The sequence below is a fragment of the Hydra vulgaris genome, chromosome 13, assembly GCF_038396675.1.
Source record: "Hydra vulgaris chromosome 13, alternate assembly HydraT2T_AEP".
NCBI classification, from domain to species: Eukaryota; Metazoa; Cnidaria; class Hydrozoa; order Anthoathecata; family Hydridae; genus Hydra; species Hydra vulgaris.
Window position 1 is genome coordinate 12,461,542 of NC_088932.1, and position 22,691 is coordinate 12,484,232.

The 22,691-nt window shown below is 28.5% G+C and overlaps 1 protein-coding gene across 1 annotated transcript; it reads right to left on the minus strand.

Annotated features, from left to right (window-relative positions):
- Positions 1–20,615: 20,615 nt before the first annotated feature.
- LOC100198693 (BTB/POZ domain-containing protein 2) lies at positions 20,616–22,454 on the minus strand. The gene is made up of 2 exons (XM_065816560.1): positions 21,467–22,454; positions 20,616–21,394 (listed from the first exon to the last, which is right to left on the minus strand). Exons 1-2 carry the CDS (start codon positions 22,264–22,266, stop codon positions 20,740–20,742), a joined length of 1,455 nt encoding a protein of 484 aa, XP_065672632.1. The 5' UTR covers positions 22,267–22,454; the 3' UTR covers positions 20,616–20,739.
- Positions 22,455–22,691: the final 237 nt, after the last annotated feature.

The window sequence follows — 22,691 nt, forward strand, 5'->3', positions numbered from 1 at the left end:
ATTTATTATTTATTAAAAGCCTATGCAGTAAAGTATAAAGTTATATGCAGTACAACACTATGCGGAACAAAATAAATGGAGTAAAACAATGCGCAGGAAATTGTATATTAAATTAAATCATCAAATAACTTGCTATCTATATTCTCATTGATAACTTCAAACAAGTTTTTCCTCTAGTAAGTAAAAACGTTATAGATTTTATAATAACTCTAAAATCATGCTCACTAAAGCAATCGAATGATTTATGCAGCACTTATTATATATAATAATAATGTATATATAAATAGTACAATAGTATTATTTATATATACGTTTTCATCATTGCATCCCTCTCCATGACAACCACCGCAAGAATCCATGCATACGTTTACAGCGATTTTTTTCACATTGATTTTTGAGAAACTTTTACATTACAACTAAAATATAAAAGTTTTTCAATTTTAAAGATAATTTAAGTCGTATAAAATCATATTTTGAAAACTAATTCTAAATATTATATTATAATAGTTTATTAGTATCATGATCAACATTGTAAACTAAAAAAAAATTCTTGGCTCCTGGGTCCCGTAACCATGAAAAACAGTTTTTCTGTTACCTTTAACAACAGCTGTCATGAATAAAAATCTCTCGTTTAAATCAATATTTTTAATGTGGATGTCATTCCTTTCAAAAAGATTTTGAAATTTAAGATTTTTTTTAGATTTTGAAAACTTTTTTTCAGTCTTTTTATTGTTTTAGTTTCCATGGTAACAGCACAAAAATAGCCTTTATACTTTTTTATAATTTTTATGCAAGTTACTCACCATAGAGTTCTTTTATATGTCTAATATAAGTTTTAATTCCTTTAAACGATTTTAATGGTTAATGTAGTTTTTGCATAAATTTAGCATACATTTTTGCAGAAATTTAGGCTTTTTTTTATTTTTTGTTAATATTCACCTCTAGGCGAAATTAGATTCCTGTCAGCATAAGCTGCAATCATTATAGATATTGACAACTTTAAACTACTTTTGAGACTTATTTCCTTTTTGGATCATCAGAGAGGTTTGTTTTAATGTTTCATTGACTATTATTTCAGTCGTCAGACTATATTTTCAGTTTTTTAATTATGATGTCCAGATTTTCCCATTATATACATTTAAACTTCAGAACTAGTTCTTTTTAGATTTGAAAATGATATACGTGGCGTTTGAAAATGATATACGTGGCGTTTGAAAATGATATACGTGGCGTTTAAAAAAACCAATTATAAAATTATTATTTTGCTTTTTTTTTCTTTCATTAATTCATTATTTGGTTAACATTTTATCTTGGTTTTTTCATATTTTATCTTGGTTTTTTCATATTTTATCTTGGTTTTTTATTATTTTCGCATAAAAGTGTATTATTATTATTTCACTACAGGCATTGTACTTTTATCAAAAGATAAACATTTATTGCAAAGAGCTTCATGAAAAGATCCTCATGATCTTCTGGAAGTACTGTTGTTAATAATACAAAAATATGCCTGGTTAATGTAAGGTTTTTAAACGGCAAATATATAAATTAAAAATTAAAAATAATAATAATACAAATCCTATTATTTTTTATTTTTTTCAAATGGTTGATTAATTTATACAAAATAAAAATCATTAAATGTCGATTAACATGAAATGTCGGCATATGCTTTATTTTCCCGTGGATCGCTGAAAATTTAACCTTATAAAACTATATAAAGTTTTTCTTTTGAATTTATTTTTGCAGGACAATTTTCGGTTGGAAATATAGTTGCATCAGTTAATGTGTTTAGGTAGCTCGTTTCGACAACTCTAACGATAATTTCGTATAGAGTACCCACCACAATTTGCTTTGTTGCAAAAAGAATCTTGCCGATAACTTCTCTAAAATAAAGATAAAATAGCTTTTTTTCTTTATTATAACTTTTTATAGCATGTTATCATAACAACAAGATATTCACTTCTTTAAAAATTCCGTCCATGACACAAAACTAATTAAACATACCGATATCGCGAATTGTTATCGATAAGTTCTTTAATTGCTTTAATTAAACCAGAAGTGAAAGCGCCATTATTAGTTAAAGTTCTTGGATTGCTTCTTCTGAAAGTTCAACCTTACTACCTACAATGGGAACTCCTTTTACCATTGATAACCCAAGCAGAGCTATTAAAACAAAAACAGAATTCATTTTGAATGTCACTACTTGTTAAAATTTAAGATTTTATAAAGAAATCTGTGGCGTCGAACTAAGTTAAAGATTAAACTAAAATTATCATTTAAACTGATAATGCGCAGGTCGAGACAAAACTATCAAAAATATAAATAGATAATGCGTAGGTCGAGACAAGATTAATACTACATTAGTGTAATTGTTATTATTCAGCTCAAAAATTATTGCTTTGATTAAAACCAATTATTTAAATCAGTCACTTTTACATGTTTCGTAATAAGTTAAATTTTATTAAGTTTACAAAATTGCGGGTAAAATCCGTAAAAGAATGCCTTAAAAAATTATTTTCTTTATAAATCATTAATTAAAAAAAAAAAGTTGTAATATTTTAAGCTAATTGGCAAAGCTTGTATCGGCAACGGCATATAGCTTTTATTCCGACACAAAAGCAATTGTTTGTGAGCATAAGCAAAACTTTATTCACACATTTTTGAGCAATTGCTATTTTTTTTATTGCAATTGCAGCGAGCATTTGCTTTTAGCTTTTACTTTTACTTAGAGCAATTGCTTGTGAGCAATGCTCTTTTTTATTCACCCGGCCTATTGGCTCGGTTAAAAATTTGAATTCTTTGGGCAATGCGGTGGCATACAACAATTGAGCCATTACTCCGGGTGTTTATTAATATTTTGAAGGCATTTTTCAAATATTTGTATGTTTTATTGCTAAGAATTTATTTTATTGCTAAGAAAGCAACTCTTACGTTTTTCTCAATTCTCTATTTACCCGATCATTAAATTCAGTATATTATTACTTTCGTAACAAAATCTGCATTATTTTTAAATTGCGATTTTATGAACTTTAATGATAAAAATCTGAAGATTATTGCTGCGGCGAGTGTTAAATCACCTGTTGTCATTACAAAAGAATTTTAGGTTTTAGAATTTAGAATTTTTTTTTAATAAAGTTGATTTTATAGAGAAATAAATAAAGCTTAACTAGAGCTTTTGAATGTCCAACTTTTACGAAGAACACAGCTTCTTGGTTATAGAACAATCAAGACTTTTACTCTGCCAACCATATCATTTTTATTATTAAAGTTGAACAAAAATAATTCTTAAAAATTATTGAATAAAAAATAATTACTTAATTTGGTTTAAAGGGTGTTTATCAAACATAAATCAGTACATACAATATGAAACAGTTAAAATAACATAAAAAGTAATTGCAAGTGGTGTTCCTCAAGGCTCGAATTAGTACCATTATTTTATTTGTGATTTTTCTTTCTTTATAAATGATTTACTTTTTACCTCAAACTTAAATACTATTATATTTGCGGATCACTTCAACCTGTTTGTTTTTTCATAAGAATATTTAAACCCACTTTAATATAGTCAATGAAGAGTTAGACAAAATAAAAAAATGGTTTGTATGTAACAAACTCTCGCTTGGTAATAAAATAACAGTTTACTTAATTTCGTATACCAGCTTAAACAAAAAGTCTTCTTCTTAAATTGCCTAATCTGAAAGTAACAAAACAATTATTACAAGACAAACATCTGTAAACTTCTTCGGTATTATTTTTAATGAAAGTTTATTGTGAAGGTCTCAATAAGCACTCTAGAATAAACACGAACAATTTATGTTACGTATATTATTGGGGAAGTAGCTATTATACTAAGTTAAAATCACTTTTTTCTAAACAAAATCTAGCTTGCATATTTGTATTTAGAGCTTTAAGAAGTGTACCATGCAAGTTACTTCTAAGTAAACTTTGAGAGTTAAATATTAACAAAGTAATCATATACCTAGTTATACAGTTTGTGAATATAAAAAAAATATGGACTTCAATATTTAAACAATATTTTAAAATATTTTTGGACTATTTAATATTTAAACATTATTTTAATGAAGTAAGCCATTAATACCTAACCAAATTTACAGAAAACAGTTTTGTTACTCCTAAATATAACCTAAAATTAAGTTCATTCTCTATCTAATATTGTGAACCAATTTTGCGGGATCAATAGTTAATATTAAAGAAAAAACACTTCCGCAATTTAAAGCTTTTTAAAATTTTCCAGGATTTAAAAAGGAAAACAAATATCTAAAGGCTTACCATTTTCTCAAATTTTTTTTGTTTTTTTTTTCAATTTCTCAAGAACATTTATTGAAGTACACGAGAACATAAAATTAAAGATTTTAGGCAAAAAAAAAAAAAAAAAACTTAGAAAAAAAATTTTTTTTCGTTTCTCTGCGTAATCTTTTATTTTTCTTAGTTATTACAAAAGTCTATCATTAGAAATATTTTTTTTATTAGAAGCTGGCATTTATATCAATATGCATACTGTTATAGTTTATATGTTTCTAATCAAAAATATATTAAATACGAGTTATAGAGATATAATATTTCACTTGAAAAACTCACAAGCCATTTATTTTTATAAAAATAGTTACATGAAATTGAAAAGTTCGCAACTTCCGTGAGTGACCATACGCGAACGGCATTTAAACGATTGCTGTGATTCGATGATACATAGTGCAATTCTGTAACATTCTGGAAAACTTTAATAATATCTAAAATATTATTTAAAAAAAAAGTATACTGCTGAAACTTATATTTTCTGAGGAATTAAAGTTTATTTATCTTATAACTAAAATTTGCGTTTTTCTGTTCCGCGAGTGTTTCCGCTTCGAACTTAATTTAATATTTGATAACATTACTAAAGTATACCATTCTTTGTTTACAAAATATTTATATAGATTAGAACTAAATAAGAGTTAATTTGACATTTTTAGTTTTATTTTTATGAAAATAATCGCAAAACTTATACAAACTTTTGTGCCTAATTTTTGCCCAGATGAAAATGCCCAGATGAAATGCCCAGATGAAAATACACATAAGCCAAACTTAAATTTAAAAGATAAAATTGCAGACATTAAAAGTGTAATGATTTTTCAAAAAACTGAAATGTTTGAAAAAGCTAGAAAAGAATCAAATGTTTGAAAAAGCGAGGATAGAATCAAATGATTTTAAAGGAAAATATTAAACACAACCCAAAAAAAATCAAAAAAGTTTTACATGATAAAAAAATTTCAAAATAAACTTCCGGAAATGGAAATTTTAAAGAGAAATGGAAATAGTTTTAAGAGAAAGAAAATCAAACTCATAATTCAAGTTTTATTCGAATATAAGCGATAATATTCGAATATTATCGATAATATTCGAATATAAGCTTGGCATATTTAACAAAATTTTTATCGAAAGGGAACACGGAACTATTAAAAAGAATGAAGTTGGAGCGAAAAAATATTGAAGAGCTGATGCAAAATTTTTAAACTACAAAGCGTTTTAATAAACACCGACAACTCAAGTAATAAAAGCAAAATTCTTAGAGGAAGATTTTAGCGAAAGAACGAACGAAAAACGGAAACTTCTATTTGCATAAGTTAAAGATATTTGAGTTAAAATCTGTTGCTTTTTAATTATCATAAATCACATTTTTTAAACTTGTGATATTTTACTGAACAGTAAGAATGTCCCTGGCCTAGTTTATTTTAGTGGATCTGACTCTCTAAAAAATAAATGTCCAAAATTAAAGAAATTTCTTGAACATGATAAATTTAATTTAAAAGAATACTTAAAATTATAATTCAAGTTTGACTTGAGTTTATCTGATTACAATAAAGTTTTATCAAGTGAATTAACAGTTTGATAAATGCTTTTATCGTCCACCTTCGGGAGTAATTAAAAACTTTAGTTTATGGGAGATCGGGGCTAGTTGGCCGCAGGGGTTAATTGACGAACTGCGTTTATCTTTAGAGCCTTTCATCAGAAAGTGACAAAAATTACTCAGAAACTTCCTTATTGACCATTTCATCATTCACTGTAGTATTGTAAGGATTTGCGCATGCGCATGGGAGATATTGAGATTAATGCGTTTTTTGGAAAAAAACGTAACTTTAAGAACATTGCTTCCTTTTTACTTTACAAAGAAAATATTTAGTCGTATGAAAAAAAAATTATTGTAAAAGTTTCAGTCACAATTGGTTTACTATATCCAGTCAGACTTTTTTTTCAAAGCTGCCGTTTTTCAGGATCTATAGACTGTTTATTAAAAAAAAAAGCTTTCGGGGTAAGTTGACAAATTTTTCACGGGATAAGTTGGCTCATAGCATTTACTATGGAAAAAAATATTTATTTTTATAAAATTATTTTTTTTTTTTGAATTTTTAACAACATTGAAAATATTTATTCTTACAAAAAAATTAAAAAAAAAAATTTTTTAGTTTTTTTTTCCACAGATAAAAGGTGGGTTACTGTTTGGCTTTTATACGGACTAATATTTGGTACCAGCTTAAAGTAATATTAAATTTTGGAATAAAATTGTTGCAAAAATTAATTTAAAAAAAATTTCTATTAATTTTGCACTTAATAGTGTATTAATAATTATTTTTATAGTTTGCGCCAACTTACCCCCACCACGGGGTAAGTTGGCGCAATTTTTTTTTTTTTTTGAGGGTCCGGAAAGGCCCCAAGAAATTTTTTTTGTAAATGAATGCAAATTTTATAAAATACCCTAATCCATACTCTTTAAGACTACACTTTAATATTTTTAAAAAAATGTATTGTTAAAACCGTAAAAAATTGTTAAAAAGTAAAAACCGAGCCAACTAGCCCCGGTCTCTCCTATATCAAATTAAACTACTAAGTAAAATACTTTAATTAGATCGACCAGAAATGCTTAACCCACATCTTCCCTGAATGATGATATAATAAAAACAGATTTATTTAACAAATCATATATAAAGGACATATTTAAAAGTGAAATTTTTGATCGCTTCACTGTTTTCTTTTCCATCGATATTAATTATAATCGATATTAAAAAATATGTAAAATAGGGCAGGTCATACTTTTTTTTTTAGAGTTGCTAACCTGGCTATGGTCTAAAAAGTTGCTCTAGGTGCTACTTATTGTAAAAAGGCCAAAAACATTTAAAACAACAGGTGTCTTGTACTTGCAACTTTACCGCAAAGATTTACCCTTTAAAGGCTTACATCTAAAAAGTTAAGAAATTCATCAAGCACTTAAAATGATACACCCCAAAAAAATACTTCTTGCGCTAGCCATATTTATGGCTAGCGCAAAGAAGTATTTTTTTGGGGGTGTTATAAGCATTTTTTGCTTACTATAAAAAAAACAAAAAAAACATGCACCCCCTAATTTTCGGCCCTGCCAATAATAGAGGGGTGTTATCGACGTCAAAGCATAAAATTCACTTAAATGGTAAAGTTCTAGATATTATTAGTTCAATGAAACAGTATAATGAAACGTAATTTACAAAAATTCTGATTTACAGCTAACACTAGGTAGTTTTGTTCTTAATGCTAGGTTCATGTCCAAAAACGGTTGAGCTTGCTGCAGAAATATCTTGGATAGCACGCTAAACTGCCTGAGAGTGACAGGGTATACCAAAAATGAAATCAAACTGACAGTGTTTCATTCTCAATAGCTGCTAGCAATGATGGTGGTGTAAGAGTAGCTGTAGTCCAATCAATCATATCAACGTAAGTCAAAGTAATGACGTTTAGCTTGATACTTGACTTATGAAAACACGCACAGAAGAACTACACAAATTACTTCTCAAATTAATTATTTTTACAGCAGAAATATCGCACAGAATCATCATTGTCACAAACACTAGAAAGAAGAATGTTTTCGGAGTGGGCAAAGTAGTTGTTGTTCTGCAACATAGGCTCTAATATTTTCCAATCTTCTGCTCCAAGCTCATGATACTGCTTCAGCAAGTAAAACAAGTTATTTGCAACATCAGCGCAAGAAGGATGACTCTTGATATAGAACCATGAAGGAGCGTAAACATTTACTATAAAGCGTACAATTTTGTATAGTGATGGGGAACAGACTTCTTTTGACATATACAATCTCAAAATTCTGTTTTCCTTTGTCAGCCATCTAGCATGGTTTTTTTTGGCAAATTTCCTGGCATTGCGTTCTGTAAAGACCTAATTTCATTACTATTCGTATAACCTTGCTGCACTGCTAAGCATGCTCCAAGAAGATATTTTTGATCTGTACTTAGATTGTTCTTAACCTCATCATTAATCTCAACCACTTTTCCTAATATAGGTTTAAACTCTGAAATTGGTAAATCCTTGGGATCAAAGTCTAGCGCACTCATAATTACACCACTAGAACTACTAGGACCTCTTGTACATCCTCCATCAATAGCAGAAATGTATTTCCGAAATGGTAGTTTATTAGCATGCAACAGGCAAACAAGCCATTGCAGTTTTGCAACGCCTTTCTCTAATTTTCAAATCACACCATTTCGCTTGCCTGTGTTGGTTACTGTACCGTCACAAACAACTGCTTGTAACGTACTTGCTGAATTTGTATTTGCAATTATCGATAGTATCTCATTTGCAACATCAGCTGTTTTACCTGTTTCTGACATTACATGATCAATGTAGTTATTGTTTGGAAATGATACAATAACATAATGTTCTTCCTTTATGCTTCTACGTATACCAGACTTCTCAACAAAAGTTAAGTCTTTCTTCCCATTAAATCCAATACAAATTAATTTTTGCATCTCAGCAGCATGCTTAGAAACTTGTTTCTGCCGCCAAAGACCTCTCTGGCGTCTAAGTTTTGCAGGATCAATTGCAATTTCTGCTGACAATAGCTTCATATCTTTTAGCACTGCATTCACTAAAAGACAAGCATCTCTGTTTCTAATCTTGCATCTGTCCAAAACTTTGCACAACTCCGAATATTGTTTTATGTTTCTGGGTGCTGCAACACCATCATCAGTCTCACCACTGGAAATTTCATGATCAAGAGCTTCATCACCCATGTTTAGTTGAAGTTCTACGTCCTCACCACCATCATTATCTGCATCATCACTCATGCTGTTGTAGATATAATTTATTTTTGTCTCATATTTTATTTTCTGATTGCGCTCAAATTTCAAACGTTTGACTGCTCTCATTTCTTTCTTCTGCAACATACCTGTAGCTTTTATATCTATAGCACCTATATGCATTTTCCTTTTAGTCTTTTGGTCCTTCAAATACCTCCAACCAGAAAGACCATTTTGTTGGAGGTATTTTATGTGACAGTGGACAAATACATTGCGAATTCTCTTGTTTACCATTGTCAACACATTTACAAGTACATATATCATATACGGTTTGTAATGATTTCAAACAGTCTTGGTAGTTGATGGATGTCTTCTTAGAACTAGGATATTTAGCAAGACCCTAAACTTTATCAATCAATTTCTTTATACGGTTGACTACACTCTTTGTGTCAATTACTGGGATACTCGCAGTGTTGTAGATACTTTCAACTTCATGTGCTACAGCTGTCACTCTCTTCTGCATACAATCATATTTATTGCGCTTTAAGTAGTAGTAATACATTCTGTAAACATCACTAGATGTAGGAAGTTGATTTTTTTTTATAACTGCAGACTGGCCCAGAACTGAGTGTTTAATTCAAAGTCTTGTGCTGACGGACGCCATTTATTACTACTCAATACAATGGAAACCAACTTGTCCAAACAGTATCAGGTGGCAATTAGAAAAGATTGATTTTAAACAACTGATTGAAATAAACCCTGTTGTAGCAAGAATCAATAATCACTTTTTATAAACAACCTAAAATATAAAACAGAACATGTTAAACACATATACTACCGTAATACAGGGTTTGACGAGGGTAAATTTACGATATGCTAGGATTACTTTGGGTTGAGTTAAGGTTATGTATGATTAATTTATGGTTACTTAGACTTATCTAATATCATTTCATGTACCAGCGAATGTAACATAAACTAAACGTAGTGAACACTAATAAGAATATACCTTTATAAAATTGATATGCGTTTTCACATTATTTCCTCATTTTCAACACAAGTTGCAAGTACTTGCTGAGCTTAAAATTTAAAAAATCTTATGATCCCTAGATTTTGGACCAATAGAACAACTTTTTATGCTATAGCCAAAAAAAAAAGTATGACGATCTCCTGCCGTAAAAAGCAAACGCTCTAATCACTGCGCCACGGCCGCACTAACTAGATAACCTTATATTAAATAAATTTTTTTTAAACGAATTTAAAAAATAAAATGGAAACATTTAAAACGCAGTTGTCTCTTTTTCATGGGGCCCATTTTAGATGATGCCAAACTGGCATACAAGACTTTTTTTTAACTTTATTTGATATATTTTATACTAGTTTACCAAAAACCAAGTTTATCAGAATTGTGTCGAAAACAAAAATAAGGAGTAGTGTCGCAAATGAATTTAATGAATAGTGTTGAAAATAGAAAAAGGAATAATGTTGTAAAGAAGTTTAATGAATAGTGTCGAAAACAAAAAAAATAACAACTATAAATGCGTGTTTAGATAACATGTCTGATATTATACTCAAATAGCTGCTGCCGGACGATTCAGTACATGCACCAACTATCTTACAGTCTGCTGCCGCAAAGGAGTGGCGCAAAATCGACTGAGGGTCTGGGCTTGAGTAGCAACTTTATCTTTCATTATTTTTCTTTTTTTTCCTGTAAAAGCCGCATTCTATAAAGATAAGCAAAACGAATAAGCAATTGCTGATTTATATACGCTGTAGTAGATATATAAAGAGTACACGGGAAAAAACGGCAAAGTCACATTTAAAAAGTTTCGAGAAAGTATATATTAATCATTTATAAAAGTCTTGTTGAAAAAAATTTTTTTTAATAAAAGTTACAAATATTTTATTAAAAATGTAAACTTCAGATAAATTAATCAAGAAATAATTTTTTTGAAATTTACTTGCTATGCTTTATATAAAAACTTTTATAAATGATTAATATATACTTTCTCAAAACTTTTTAAATGTGAATCTGCCGTTTTTTCCCATGTACACTTATATATATTCACATATATTCATATATTAACTATTAGCAATTCTATTCCAATTTTACTATTTGCAATACATTCCGTTTTTGCTAATTGAGACACTATTCCAAAATTATAGACGCGGTGGTTGGAGCCAAATTTTTTTTGCGTTATATTTGTCACTTAGTGGCAAAAATTAAAAAAACAAACGACGAATATGATTTTATTTAAATTTTTTCTTATATGATTTTATTTTAATTTTTTAGGAATATTCCTTTTATTAAAAATATATAGAATATATTTTTATGGGATATATTCTAATGAAGACTAAATATAGTAATTGCTATGTTATTTCTTTAAAACTATTTATTTATTACTATTGTAATAAATACAAACTCTTATTTGTTAAATATATTTACCAGTTTTATATCCTTTTGTGCAATTGTATCCACCATAATAATATTAATCAAAAAATGTAAGATAAATGCAAAAGAAAACTCGACTTAAAAAAGTTTTTTTGCCACTAACTGACATTACTGTACAAAATTTTTTTTTGTAGGCCTTGCTACAGCTGCGTCTGTAGTTTTTAATAGTTGCCAGCAAACACGGAGACTTACAAAAAACATACAATGATTGTTCAGATGGAACGTCTTGAACGCATTCTAAACTGATTCTACATTAGACGCTCAAAGACGTCCTTTCAGGACGTTCTAAAGACGTCGTAAAAAGACTTAAATAAGACTTTCCGGTTAAGTACAGTTTGACAAAATTGATCTAGAAAATACGTCTTTTAAACGTTCAAAAGACGTTTGTTAGGCAATAAGGGTATTTTAGCAACTGCAAAATTTGTAGGGTTTAGGGGACAGAAATTTGATAAAACGTAACAGAAAATTTGTTTTAACTAGTAAGTGTGACTTACTAGTTAAAACAAATAAAACACAAAATTAAAACTATACACAAGATTAAAACATATTTCAAATTACAGATCTAAAAAATATCAAAAAAACTGTTGTCGTGGTTTAGTTTTTGCGTTGGAGATATCCTCATAGCACCGGATAAATAAGGCGTCACCAACGCCTTATTTACCCGGCGCTATTAGGATATCTCCAACGCAATTTCCTAGTTTATTATCGGCATACTTGGGCATGGTCTCTGCAAAATAAAAAAAAATATATGTAATATTTATAGAATATAAAATAAAGAATAAAATAAAGATTCAATCAAGTTAGCTTATACAAATGCGAAGGCTAACTGAACTATGATTATGTTATAAGTAATTATACTTTAACAACTTATTATTATGCATAATATAATAGTTTGATCGTAAACTCAATAATAGCTAATAAAAAATTCTTAAAAAATAAAACTTATCAAAACGAAAAAAATATAAAATTTACAAAAACCTGTTTAAAAACCTAAACAGAAAAGCTAAAAAAAAATTATTTCTCAAAGTCACTACAAAATAATATTGGTAATAACAAAAAAACTTGGGATATAATAAAGGAAGTGGTAGGAAAAAATAAACAAGATCACGGTAATACTTTACCAAAATATGTATACACTGAAGATGAAAGAACAGTAATTAATGAGCGAAAAGTTATTGGAGAAAGTTTTAATAATTTTTTTATAAACGTTGGTAAAAACCTAGCAAATAAAATAACTCCCGGAAATAAAAATTTTAAATCATATATGAAAGAAGAGGACTGTGTGATAGATGAGCTTGAAATATCTCGTGATGAACTTCGGTTTGCTTTTAGTATGTTAAGACCAAACAAAAGCTCAGGTTTTGATGACATTAGCCCTAGGGTTGTTGAAGAAGTTTTCGATATTATTGAAAACTTCTTACTAATTATTTTTAATCTTTCATTTAATAATGGAGTTTTTCCTGACCTTTTAAAACCAGCAAGAGTAGTTCCAATTTTTTAAGACGGTGATATTTCTAAATAATCTTATTATAGACCTCTCAATACTCAATACTTCTATGTTTTTCTAAAATTCTAGAGAAAATAATGCATAATAGGCTATACAACTATTTTATAAAACATAAATTGCCCAATAATAATTAGTACGGATTTAGAAAAGGGCACTCGACAGAACATGCAGTAAATAAATTAGTTAAAGAAATTTTAAACAGATTTGAAAACAACCAATACTTCGATACTGTGGACCATAATATTCTTCTTTACAAACTTATAAATTATGGAGTCAAAAATAATAATTATAAATGGTTTTTTTCCTATCTTAATAATCGCAAACAATGTGTATCTTATGACAAAACCTGTACTAAACTAAAAAACATTTTTTGCGGAGTTCCACAGGAATCTATTCTAGGGCCTTTATTATTTATTATCTATATAAACAATATTTACTTATCTTCTAGTATATTAAACTTCAATCTTTTTGCTGACGAGACTCTTATACCCTCTCAAACATAGAGTCAATCTTTATCACTATGAATCGAGAGCTTGACAACCTCTATGAATGGTTGAAAGCCAACAAACTATCTCTAAACAAAACTAAAAGCAAACATATTCATTTTTTTCTAAATCCTCCAAATCTCAAACTTTGTCCCTAAAACTCCCAAATATTTCAATAGAAAAAACTAACTTACAACGGACGTTCTGGATTAAGTTCTCAGGCGTTTTACTTGACGAACAAATAAGTTGGAAAGACCACATTAATTTAATAAAAAATAAAATTTCAAAGAGTATTGAAATTATGTACAAGACAAGACATATTAATATTAGTAACTTAAGTTACTAATACTAATTAGTAATTAGTAACTTTTACTGTCATTTTTTGTGTAAAGCATCTCATCTGTTGCAGGCAACAACGTTAAACGCCAAAGAATGAGAAAGTTATAGTAACTTCGGGACTGCATTTTCATTTTGCAGTTTCGTTAGATTAGTAAGTTTAAATTTTGTTCAATGTATTTATCCATGCTATTTTTAAAAGAGTTTGTGCTTTACTGCACAACAACATCATCTGGTAGTGTATTCCAAATCGAAGCAACTCTATTGTCAAAGAAATTAAACCGTTGAGCACAGTTCTTTATGATTTCTCTTCGGTATTGTAAACGTTGGTCAGCTCGTTGAGAGAACATCATAGGTTCTAGGCCAGATTACTTTATTTTTAATAAATTCTCTAGTTTGTATTTTTGATTTAGATCTCCCCGTTGGCGTCTCTTTTCTAGCGATGAGCATTTAATTGCTGAACAGCGAATAGAGTAATTAAGGTTATGATGATTGTGTGGTATCTTTGAAGCACGTTTTTGAATTTTCTCTAAAATTTTAATATTTTTTTTAAATAAAGCGACCATATTGACACTGCGTACTCTAAATGTGGTCGCACATAAACTTTATAAAGTTTACTTCATGTAGTAACATTTCTGGATATAAATGTATTTTTTAGAATTCCAAGCATTCGATTAGCTTTATATGATGCTTTTGTGACTTGATCATTAAATTTAAAATCAGATGACAAAACTATACCTAAATCTTGTTCAGTTGTTGTTACTTCAAGCTTAATTCTTTGGTGTGTGCTAAGGTCATTTATATAGTAATCAAATTTTTGTAAATTAGATCTCCCTAGAATATGCATTACTTTACACTTGTTTTCGTTGAGTTGCATTTGCCACATTCTTGTCCATTCTGTAATCCAACTAATTTCAATTGTGGCAAGTATCTTTGTGTCATCAGCGTGCATTTTACAAACGTTGTTTATCTTATCAGGCAGATCATTAACGTATATAATAAACAAAGTAGGTCCTAAAACAGAACCCTGAGGAACACCGCTAGTGACAGGAACCCAATCAGATATTGTTTCTCCTAAAATAACACGTTGTCGACAATTTGAAAGAAAAGTGTTTATCCAAGAAGAAAGTTTACCAACAATTCCGTATTTTTCCAGTTTAAATAATAAAGGTTTATGTGGTACTTTATCAAGCTATATAACATCTGTCGATTTTTTATTTGATTTTGCAAAGGTTATAAAATCCATAGTTTCCAAAAGATTTGTGACACTTGATTTATTTGTGACAAATCCGTGTTGACAGGTAGATATAAGATTATTATGAGATAAATGTTCTGTGATTTTATCTCTAATTATTTTCTAAAGAATTTTCTAAGTAACAGAAATGAGGGAGACTGGTCGATAATTTGCTGGATCTGTTTTGCAGCCTTTCTTATATAATGGAGTAACATTGGCTTCTAACCAGGACTCTGGTAATTCAGATTGATCAATTGAATGTTGAAATATAAGCGATAATGGTTTGGCTAATGATTTTGCACACTTTTATAGAACTGATGGACTTACGCAGTCAGTGCCAAACGATTTTTTTTGGATCTTATTTGAGTAAATGTGATTCTACTAGAGATTGATCTATTTTTAATGAACTAATTGTGTTTGATGTTCTGTTTGGGAAATGCGGTAGTGTGTGCACATTTCCGGTTGTGAAAACGGATTGAAATTGCAAATTTTATACATTTGCTATATCCACTTTCTTTATGCTAATATCTGATTCAGTGACCAATGCATTAATAGGGCTTGATGATGAACGTTTAGAATTAATATAGTTAAAAAGCCTTTTTTGGATTGCATTTATCGTTATAAAGATTAACTAGATATGGAACTTTCCACTTTGTATTTTTATTTTTGTACCATAGTTGTTTTTTTGCTTTGCTTAACTTAATAATGTCAATTGTGATCCAAGGTTGATGCTTTTTTTGTTTGTGTTTTGATATAGGAGGTATGAATTTAGCACATAGCTTATGATATATATCTGTCCATTTTTTGTAGGAATTATTGATACTTAAATTTTTAAACATACCAATCTAATCATAACTATTAAAAGCTTCATTTAGTTTTGCATAGTTACCTTTTTTATAACATAATTTTGAGAAAATAAATGGGGTTGAGTAATTTGATTTTTCAATGATGAGATTCCATTTGAGCAGTAAGTGACCTTGTGTTGCACATCCAAGAGGCGGATCAAAGGCTATTTTACTTATTTTGTCTGGAGAGTCTGTTATAACAAGATCCAATGTGTTAATGCATTTATTTTTCTTAAGTATAAATGTTGGTGAGTGTATGTATTGATACAAAAACAAATTATTAAGTGTGTCAATAAAATTTGCTTCAATTGGTTTGCTTGGTCCTTTGAAGTTTGCTGAATAGTCATCATTTCAAACAATGTTAGAATAATTAAAATCGCCTGTGAGTAATAGTCCCGAAAAACGGTTCCTATCAATAGATTTTTTAGCTAAAGTTATACAATAGTTAATTTCTTTAGCAGTTTTCTCCATCATTTTTGGTGGGCGAATATACAACCAATCAGCAACTTATTACTTTTACTGATTGGGAGTGAAAGCCATAGTTGTTCAGAATGTTTAAAAGTAAAGCAAGAATAAATTTAAGAAAAGCTTAACTTAATTACGTTTAGGCAAGTTCTTGAATAAATAGCAACTCCTCCTCCATGATAATTTCTGTCATGTCTGAAAAGATCATAATATTTTATACTCGGTATGATATTTCATTAAACCATGTTTCGGTAATAAATATAATGTCAATAAATGTTAAAAGAGCAATATCAGATAGTTCAAGTAACTTTTCTTTGTTTAAAGATGTAAAATTGGTATAAAGACATTTAAGCTTGAGCGAGTGATTATCATTTAGGATGTTATTATTATTATTGATAGAATTTATAAAAGGTTGCTTTTTATTGTTTACTGTAGAATTTTTGCTAAAAGTTTTGTAGTTGTTGAAGTTTTTGAGCATTAGCTGCTGTTTTGGTATCAATGAATGGATGTTTTTCTTTTCCGTTAAATAAACGGGTCTGTGAGACATCAACGCAGCGGACAGGGTCATTGCGGATGACTAATCTAAAGGGCTGATCAAGAATACCATTTTTGTGTAGCTCTTTATTAGCCTCCTGTCTTTCTTTGAATAACTTAACAAACTCAGCTTGTTCAGCTATAGTTCTTTCAGGTCAAATGTGAATGTTTTTATATATACCTTTACAAAGGTATTTAGTAGCTGCAATTACTTGGTTGCGTACACTGTTATTTTCAAATTCAACTATAACTGTTGGTTGCGACTGTGTTTGAACTAAATACTTTGACATTGGCATTGAGACTTAGTGAATGCAAAATATCTTGAACTGTCTTAGTTTCTTCTTCTTTTTTTTAAGTAGAATTTTTCAAGTCAAAGTTTCAAGTCAAAGTTTTTCAAGTACTTTTGTTTTATAAGATGCCAATTAATATGGTTTTTTTGGACTTATTTTCGCTAATTTTTGAGTTTTCTGATACTGCTTTTATAATTGCAAAATTTTGGGGGGAACCATGTTTGGTAAATGATGAGGCAATATCCAGATATAAGGGTTGTGTTGATTGAGTGGTACATTTTGTTGTTAAACTTTCTAGTTTGGAAACTTTATCATTTAGTTCGCTTATAATATTATCCTTCTTTGCATTTTCACTACGAAGACATTCAACCTCAGATTTAAGTTCAACCACACATTGCTTTAATTCAAAAAACCATTCATCCAAAAGTTTGATGGAAACATTTTCCATGTTTCTGGCTGGATCAACTGATGGACCATTAACCATTTTTAGATCCACCAGGATGCTTTATATATATTATTTATATATCTTATTAAACAGGGACTTATTAAAACAAATATAAAACTGTTAGTTTTTGTGTGTTTTTTTTCGTGTGGATGTTGGATTAAAACTGTTTAAAACTTATCTACTTTTCATTTATCCATAGCTATATCAGTTATTGTAATATTGCATGGGCCAGCACTTGAATAAACAAAAACAAGCAAGCCGCCTTATATAATATGCTAATAAATGCACCAGCGCCAATCCACTATTTAGAAAGCTTGGAGTGCTTAATGTTTATTAGTTAAATTTTTACTGTATTATTTTATTCATGTTTAGATTAAAATATCGTATGTTGCCAAATATTTTTGACGACCTTTCTGTTATTATAAATCATAAATATCAAACAAAGCATTCATTACATAACTATCAGGTACCAAAAACCTTGTTAAAACAATCTAATTTCTCAATAACATACCGAGGGCCACATTAGTGGAACTCATTCCTTCAAATTGAAAGTAAAACTATAATTTCACTTCAAACTTTCAAAATTACTTTAAAAAAACAGTTACTTGATTATGACATATCTCAAATTCTATTTTATTTTTAATATCTTCTTTTTTTTTTAATTCTTAACTTTTCTTACGTTTGCTAAAAAGCAAAACATATTTTTTTGCTTGTTTATTTAAATTTGTATTTATTTCCTTTTACATATTTATATATTTATGTGTGTAAAATTTTTTTTTTTATGTATAAAAAAAGAAAAATGTTTATTTAAAAGTATTTATATTATTTTACTGATATTGTAAAATTTAATGATAGATTTATAATAGTGTAAACGATACAACGGGACTAGATGATAAGACTTTTGTCTTCTGCCTGCTCCGGTCATATCTTAAATCAAAATATTTTGTAAATAACTTATTATGAAAATGATGAAATAAATAAAAAAACAATTCAAGAATATACAAAATTTTGAGTTTTTCCCACATTTAAACATCAATTAATTTTATTGACAGATTTTTAAAATATATATATATATGTATATATATATATATATATATATATATATATATATATATATATATATATATATATATATATATATATATATATATATATATATGTATATATATATATATACATATATATATATATATATATATATATATATATATATATATATATATATATATACATATATATATATATACATATATATATATATGTATATATATATATATATGTATATATATATATATATATATATATATATATATATATATATATATATATATATATATATATATATATATATATATATATATACCTATATACAATCACTGATTGAGTCTGCATCAGTTTAAAAATATGAAGTTCTACAAACATTCATTTGAGATAATATTTGTCAGTCATCTGTGGTACATACTTCTTCTTAATTTGAATCTATTTTCGAATCCTTTATATATATATATATATATATATATATATATATATATATATATATATATATATATATATATATATATATATATATATATCAGAGCCTATGCTAGGAAAAATATTTGGGCGGTAGTACCCCCTTGTTCCGGCGAACTTTAGCGGAAAATCAGCGTTTTTTCGCAAAAAACAAAAACAATATTTGCCATAAAAAGCTGAATAATTCTGAATAATTATTTTTCATTTATTAAATGTTTTGTTATGCGATGGGTAGTTTTTGAGATTTTTTATTTGCCCAACTTGCATACAACATACTCAACTAGTCCTACCCTTACACATACATACCAACTAAGAAAAACAGCAATTTTTATTTCACCAAAAATTGAAAAAGTGCCCATGTATCTCACACAACCGACTGTTGTCCAACAACCATTTTTTTAATATATATATATATATTTATATATATATATATATATATATATATATATATATATAAATAAATATATATGTATATATATACATACACACAAACACATAAATATTATATAGATACACTTGTAGTATCACTTACGGGGACAGATTTTACAAAAAAAAACAAAAAAAAAACGAACACTTACGGGGACATCAGTGTACCCGTTAATTTTTTGTCCCCGTAAGCATCGTTTTTTTGTAAAAAAAAAAGTCCCCGTAAGCAACTTTTATAGAGAAAGCAAGCTCCCTACATTTATATGTTTATACTTAAGTCAAATAAGGATGCTTTACGAAAAATTGCAATGATTGGAGTCTGAGAACAAAAAACCCTTAAAATTTTGGCCACATCGGCCCAAACGAGAGAACAACAAGTTGATAAAAAATTTTATGACTATTCTTAAATAAATTTATATTCATCTATAAATCAAAATTTCATAAAATAATATCTTAGTGTTCAGAAATTATGACCTTATAAAACTTACAAGCCCTTCAAATATCGAGGGGGTTATAAGTTTTGTAAGGTCATAATTTAAATAATTATAGGTCATAATTTAATAATTATAAGGTCATAATTTAAATTTAAGTAACATAGAACCCCCTCAAAAATTGAGGGGTTCTATGTCACTTCCAATCAAGCACTATAAATCAAGGCAAAAATAAAAGAAATACTTCTATACCTTTCTATCTTTTAATTTAAAATTTACCAAACCCAAATCCTTAGTTGATGTGTGCCTATAGCTTTATCAGTGAATGTATACTTGCATAAATTAAAAAAAAAAATTAATAAAAGAAAGATAGAAAATAAAAACTAAAAAAAAAATAATTCAAATACAAAAACAAACCCTATCTATCTAGAAATATAATAGATTAACAATTAAAGTTTTATTTTAAGAAATGAATTTTTAAGAAATGATAAAATTTAATGTATTTCAACAACTTAACATTTAAGTGTTATTTAAAGCGCTTAAAAGTTGAGGAAGCAAAACTTTCATCATGAAACTTTATGATTACTTTTACTTTTTTGATGACAGTTTTGTTACTTTAGACTTTATTTTACCATAAAAACATACTTTCCAAAGAATATGCACATGCTTATGCACATTGCCTATTCTTTATAAACATGAAAATATCATCAAAATAAAATTTTTAAAGCTATCAGGTATAAAAAATTATTTCTGGTATTTGTCCATCTTGTACAGAAGTTCCATTATTATTTCCTGCCGCATATGAAAACTTAAACTCCACTTTCTCATGATTTGGCAATTCAATAATAACTTTTTTCATTCCTTTAGATCCATAATAAGAGTCAAGCCCTCGTAATGTTCCACATGCTGTATAACTAATATTAGGCAGGATTTCTATTGGCTCCTTAAACATTACACGATTTAATGAATCAGTACCATCACAACTAAACTTTGTATCGGTATAACCAACAACAGCAGTTGTTTCTGAGTTAATAATTTGTATGTTAACATCATAGTCTGTTGGAACATTGATCGATCCATACAAACCAAGACCAACAACATAAATTCTACGATTAACCATAAATTTAATTCTGTCACTAGTTCCACTGTAACCCCACCTTGCTTCAGTTTTAGCAAAACGAATTACAGATTTCTCTTTACCGGTTAAGCATCTTCGTGGGCGATCTGGAAACTTTACATTAGGCTTTGGATTAACAGTAAAATGAAGAAATAAATCAACAATTTCCTTATCTGTTAACATACCAGATTGTGCAGCATTGTTTGCAAACTCCTCAAGTGTCATCAGTGGAAAGCGTATTAAATATAATAAATCGCCCAGGGCAATTCTTTAATAAAAATAATATATTAATTATATTTCTATTTATTTTACTAAAATAAAAATGAAAAATAAATAAAACCTTTTGTTTTCATTAGTTTTTTCAATATTTCTTCTTCTACACTCCACTTCAGACCATCTTACAACAGCATCAAATATTTGATTTTCACGAGCACTGAGAGAATCTCTTAGCAAAACAATTTTAAGGGTATCAGCATCAATATCTGTAAATCCTTCTGCATTTAGGGATGCCACTGTGTACTTATCAATGCAATTTAAACACATTTCAGCAAGCTGAGGCTCATCAAAAAGTCTAGCTTGAGAAAGCAATGTCAGTGCATTGTCAGGCCCTAGTTTACTTTTTAAATATTCAACACTTTTCTGCTCAAGGATTGGTACAGCATATTTTTTTGCAGCATACAAAGTACTCATAACTGTATCAGGACAAATAGTTATATCATCAGTGTATAAAAATTTCAAAAGTAGTAAAAACGAAGCAGGCTCAATATCAGGTATTTCAATCTCATTGCTGGTTTTTGAAGCAAACCCACCATTAAACATAGCATCAAAAACAACACTGCTTATCGAAAGAACAAACTTGTGTGCTGGAATTCTTCGTTGGACAGCGGTTCCCTTCCCTAAAATAAAATAAATGTCACTAAGTGTTTCGTTGTTAAACAAAAAAGCAATTCTTTCTTTGATTGATGGTCGTGTACTTTGCCAATTGTAACTTCCATTTGCAGAAGGATCTTCTAAAGAGTCTAAATAAGCTTCAAAATTAACGTTGGGAAAAGCTGCTCCAACAGGAGAGGTTCGACCATTTTGCGGTGGATTGTTATGTTGTTGTCTATTTAAGTTATGAGGACCTTCTTGATTTTCCATTTTTCACAAGATTAGAGTTTACTATAGATATTTTTTTTATTTGCCATTTTTTAGGGATTACATTACATCACTATTTTCTATTATTATTAAATGTGATCGGTCAACAGACTTTAACATAACTCAAAAGTAGTTTTATATTTTCGGTTGCCGTTTCAACAATATACGGTTTTCGAAACTCAACTCTTGTTATGAAAAATATATACCGTAATTTTGGGTAACTTTGCACAACCGTGGGTAACATTGCACGGTAAGCGTTCTTTAGCATGCACCAAAAGGAGGTGCCATAGATTTTAAAATTTGCAGACTACGGAAAAATTTATTGAAATCAAATATGACGCGAAGATCGTCTCAACACCATCCGAAAAAATTTTCACCATGCTTTTGAAATCAAAAATTTCGTACGAAGCTTGTTCTTTGGATATTTA

Coding starts and splice junctions, on each gene's coding strand:
- LOC100198693 (XM_065816560.1), bottom strand. CDS start 22,266: ATGGAAAATCAAGAAGGTCCTCATAACTTAAATAGACAACAACATAAC. Junction 21,395..21,466: donor AAAACTAATGAAAACAAAAG/GTTTTATTTATT, acceptor TTTTTATTAAAG/AATTGCCCTGGGCGATTTAT.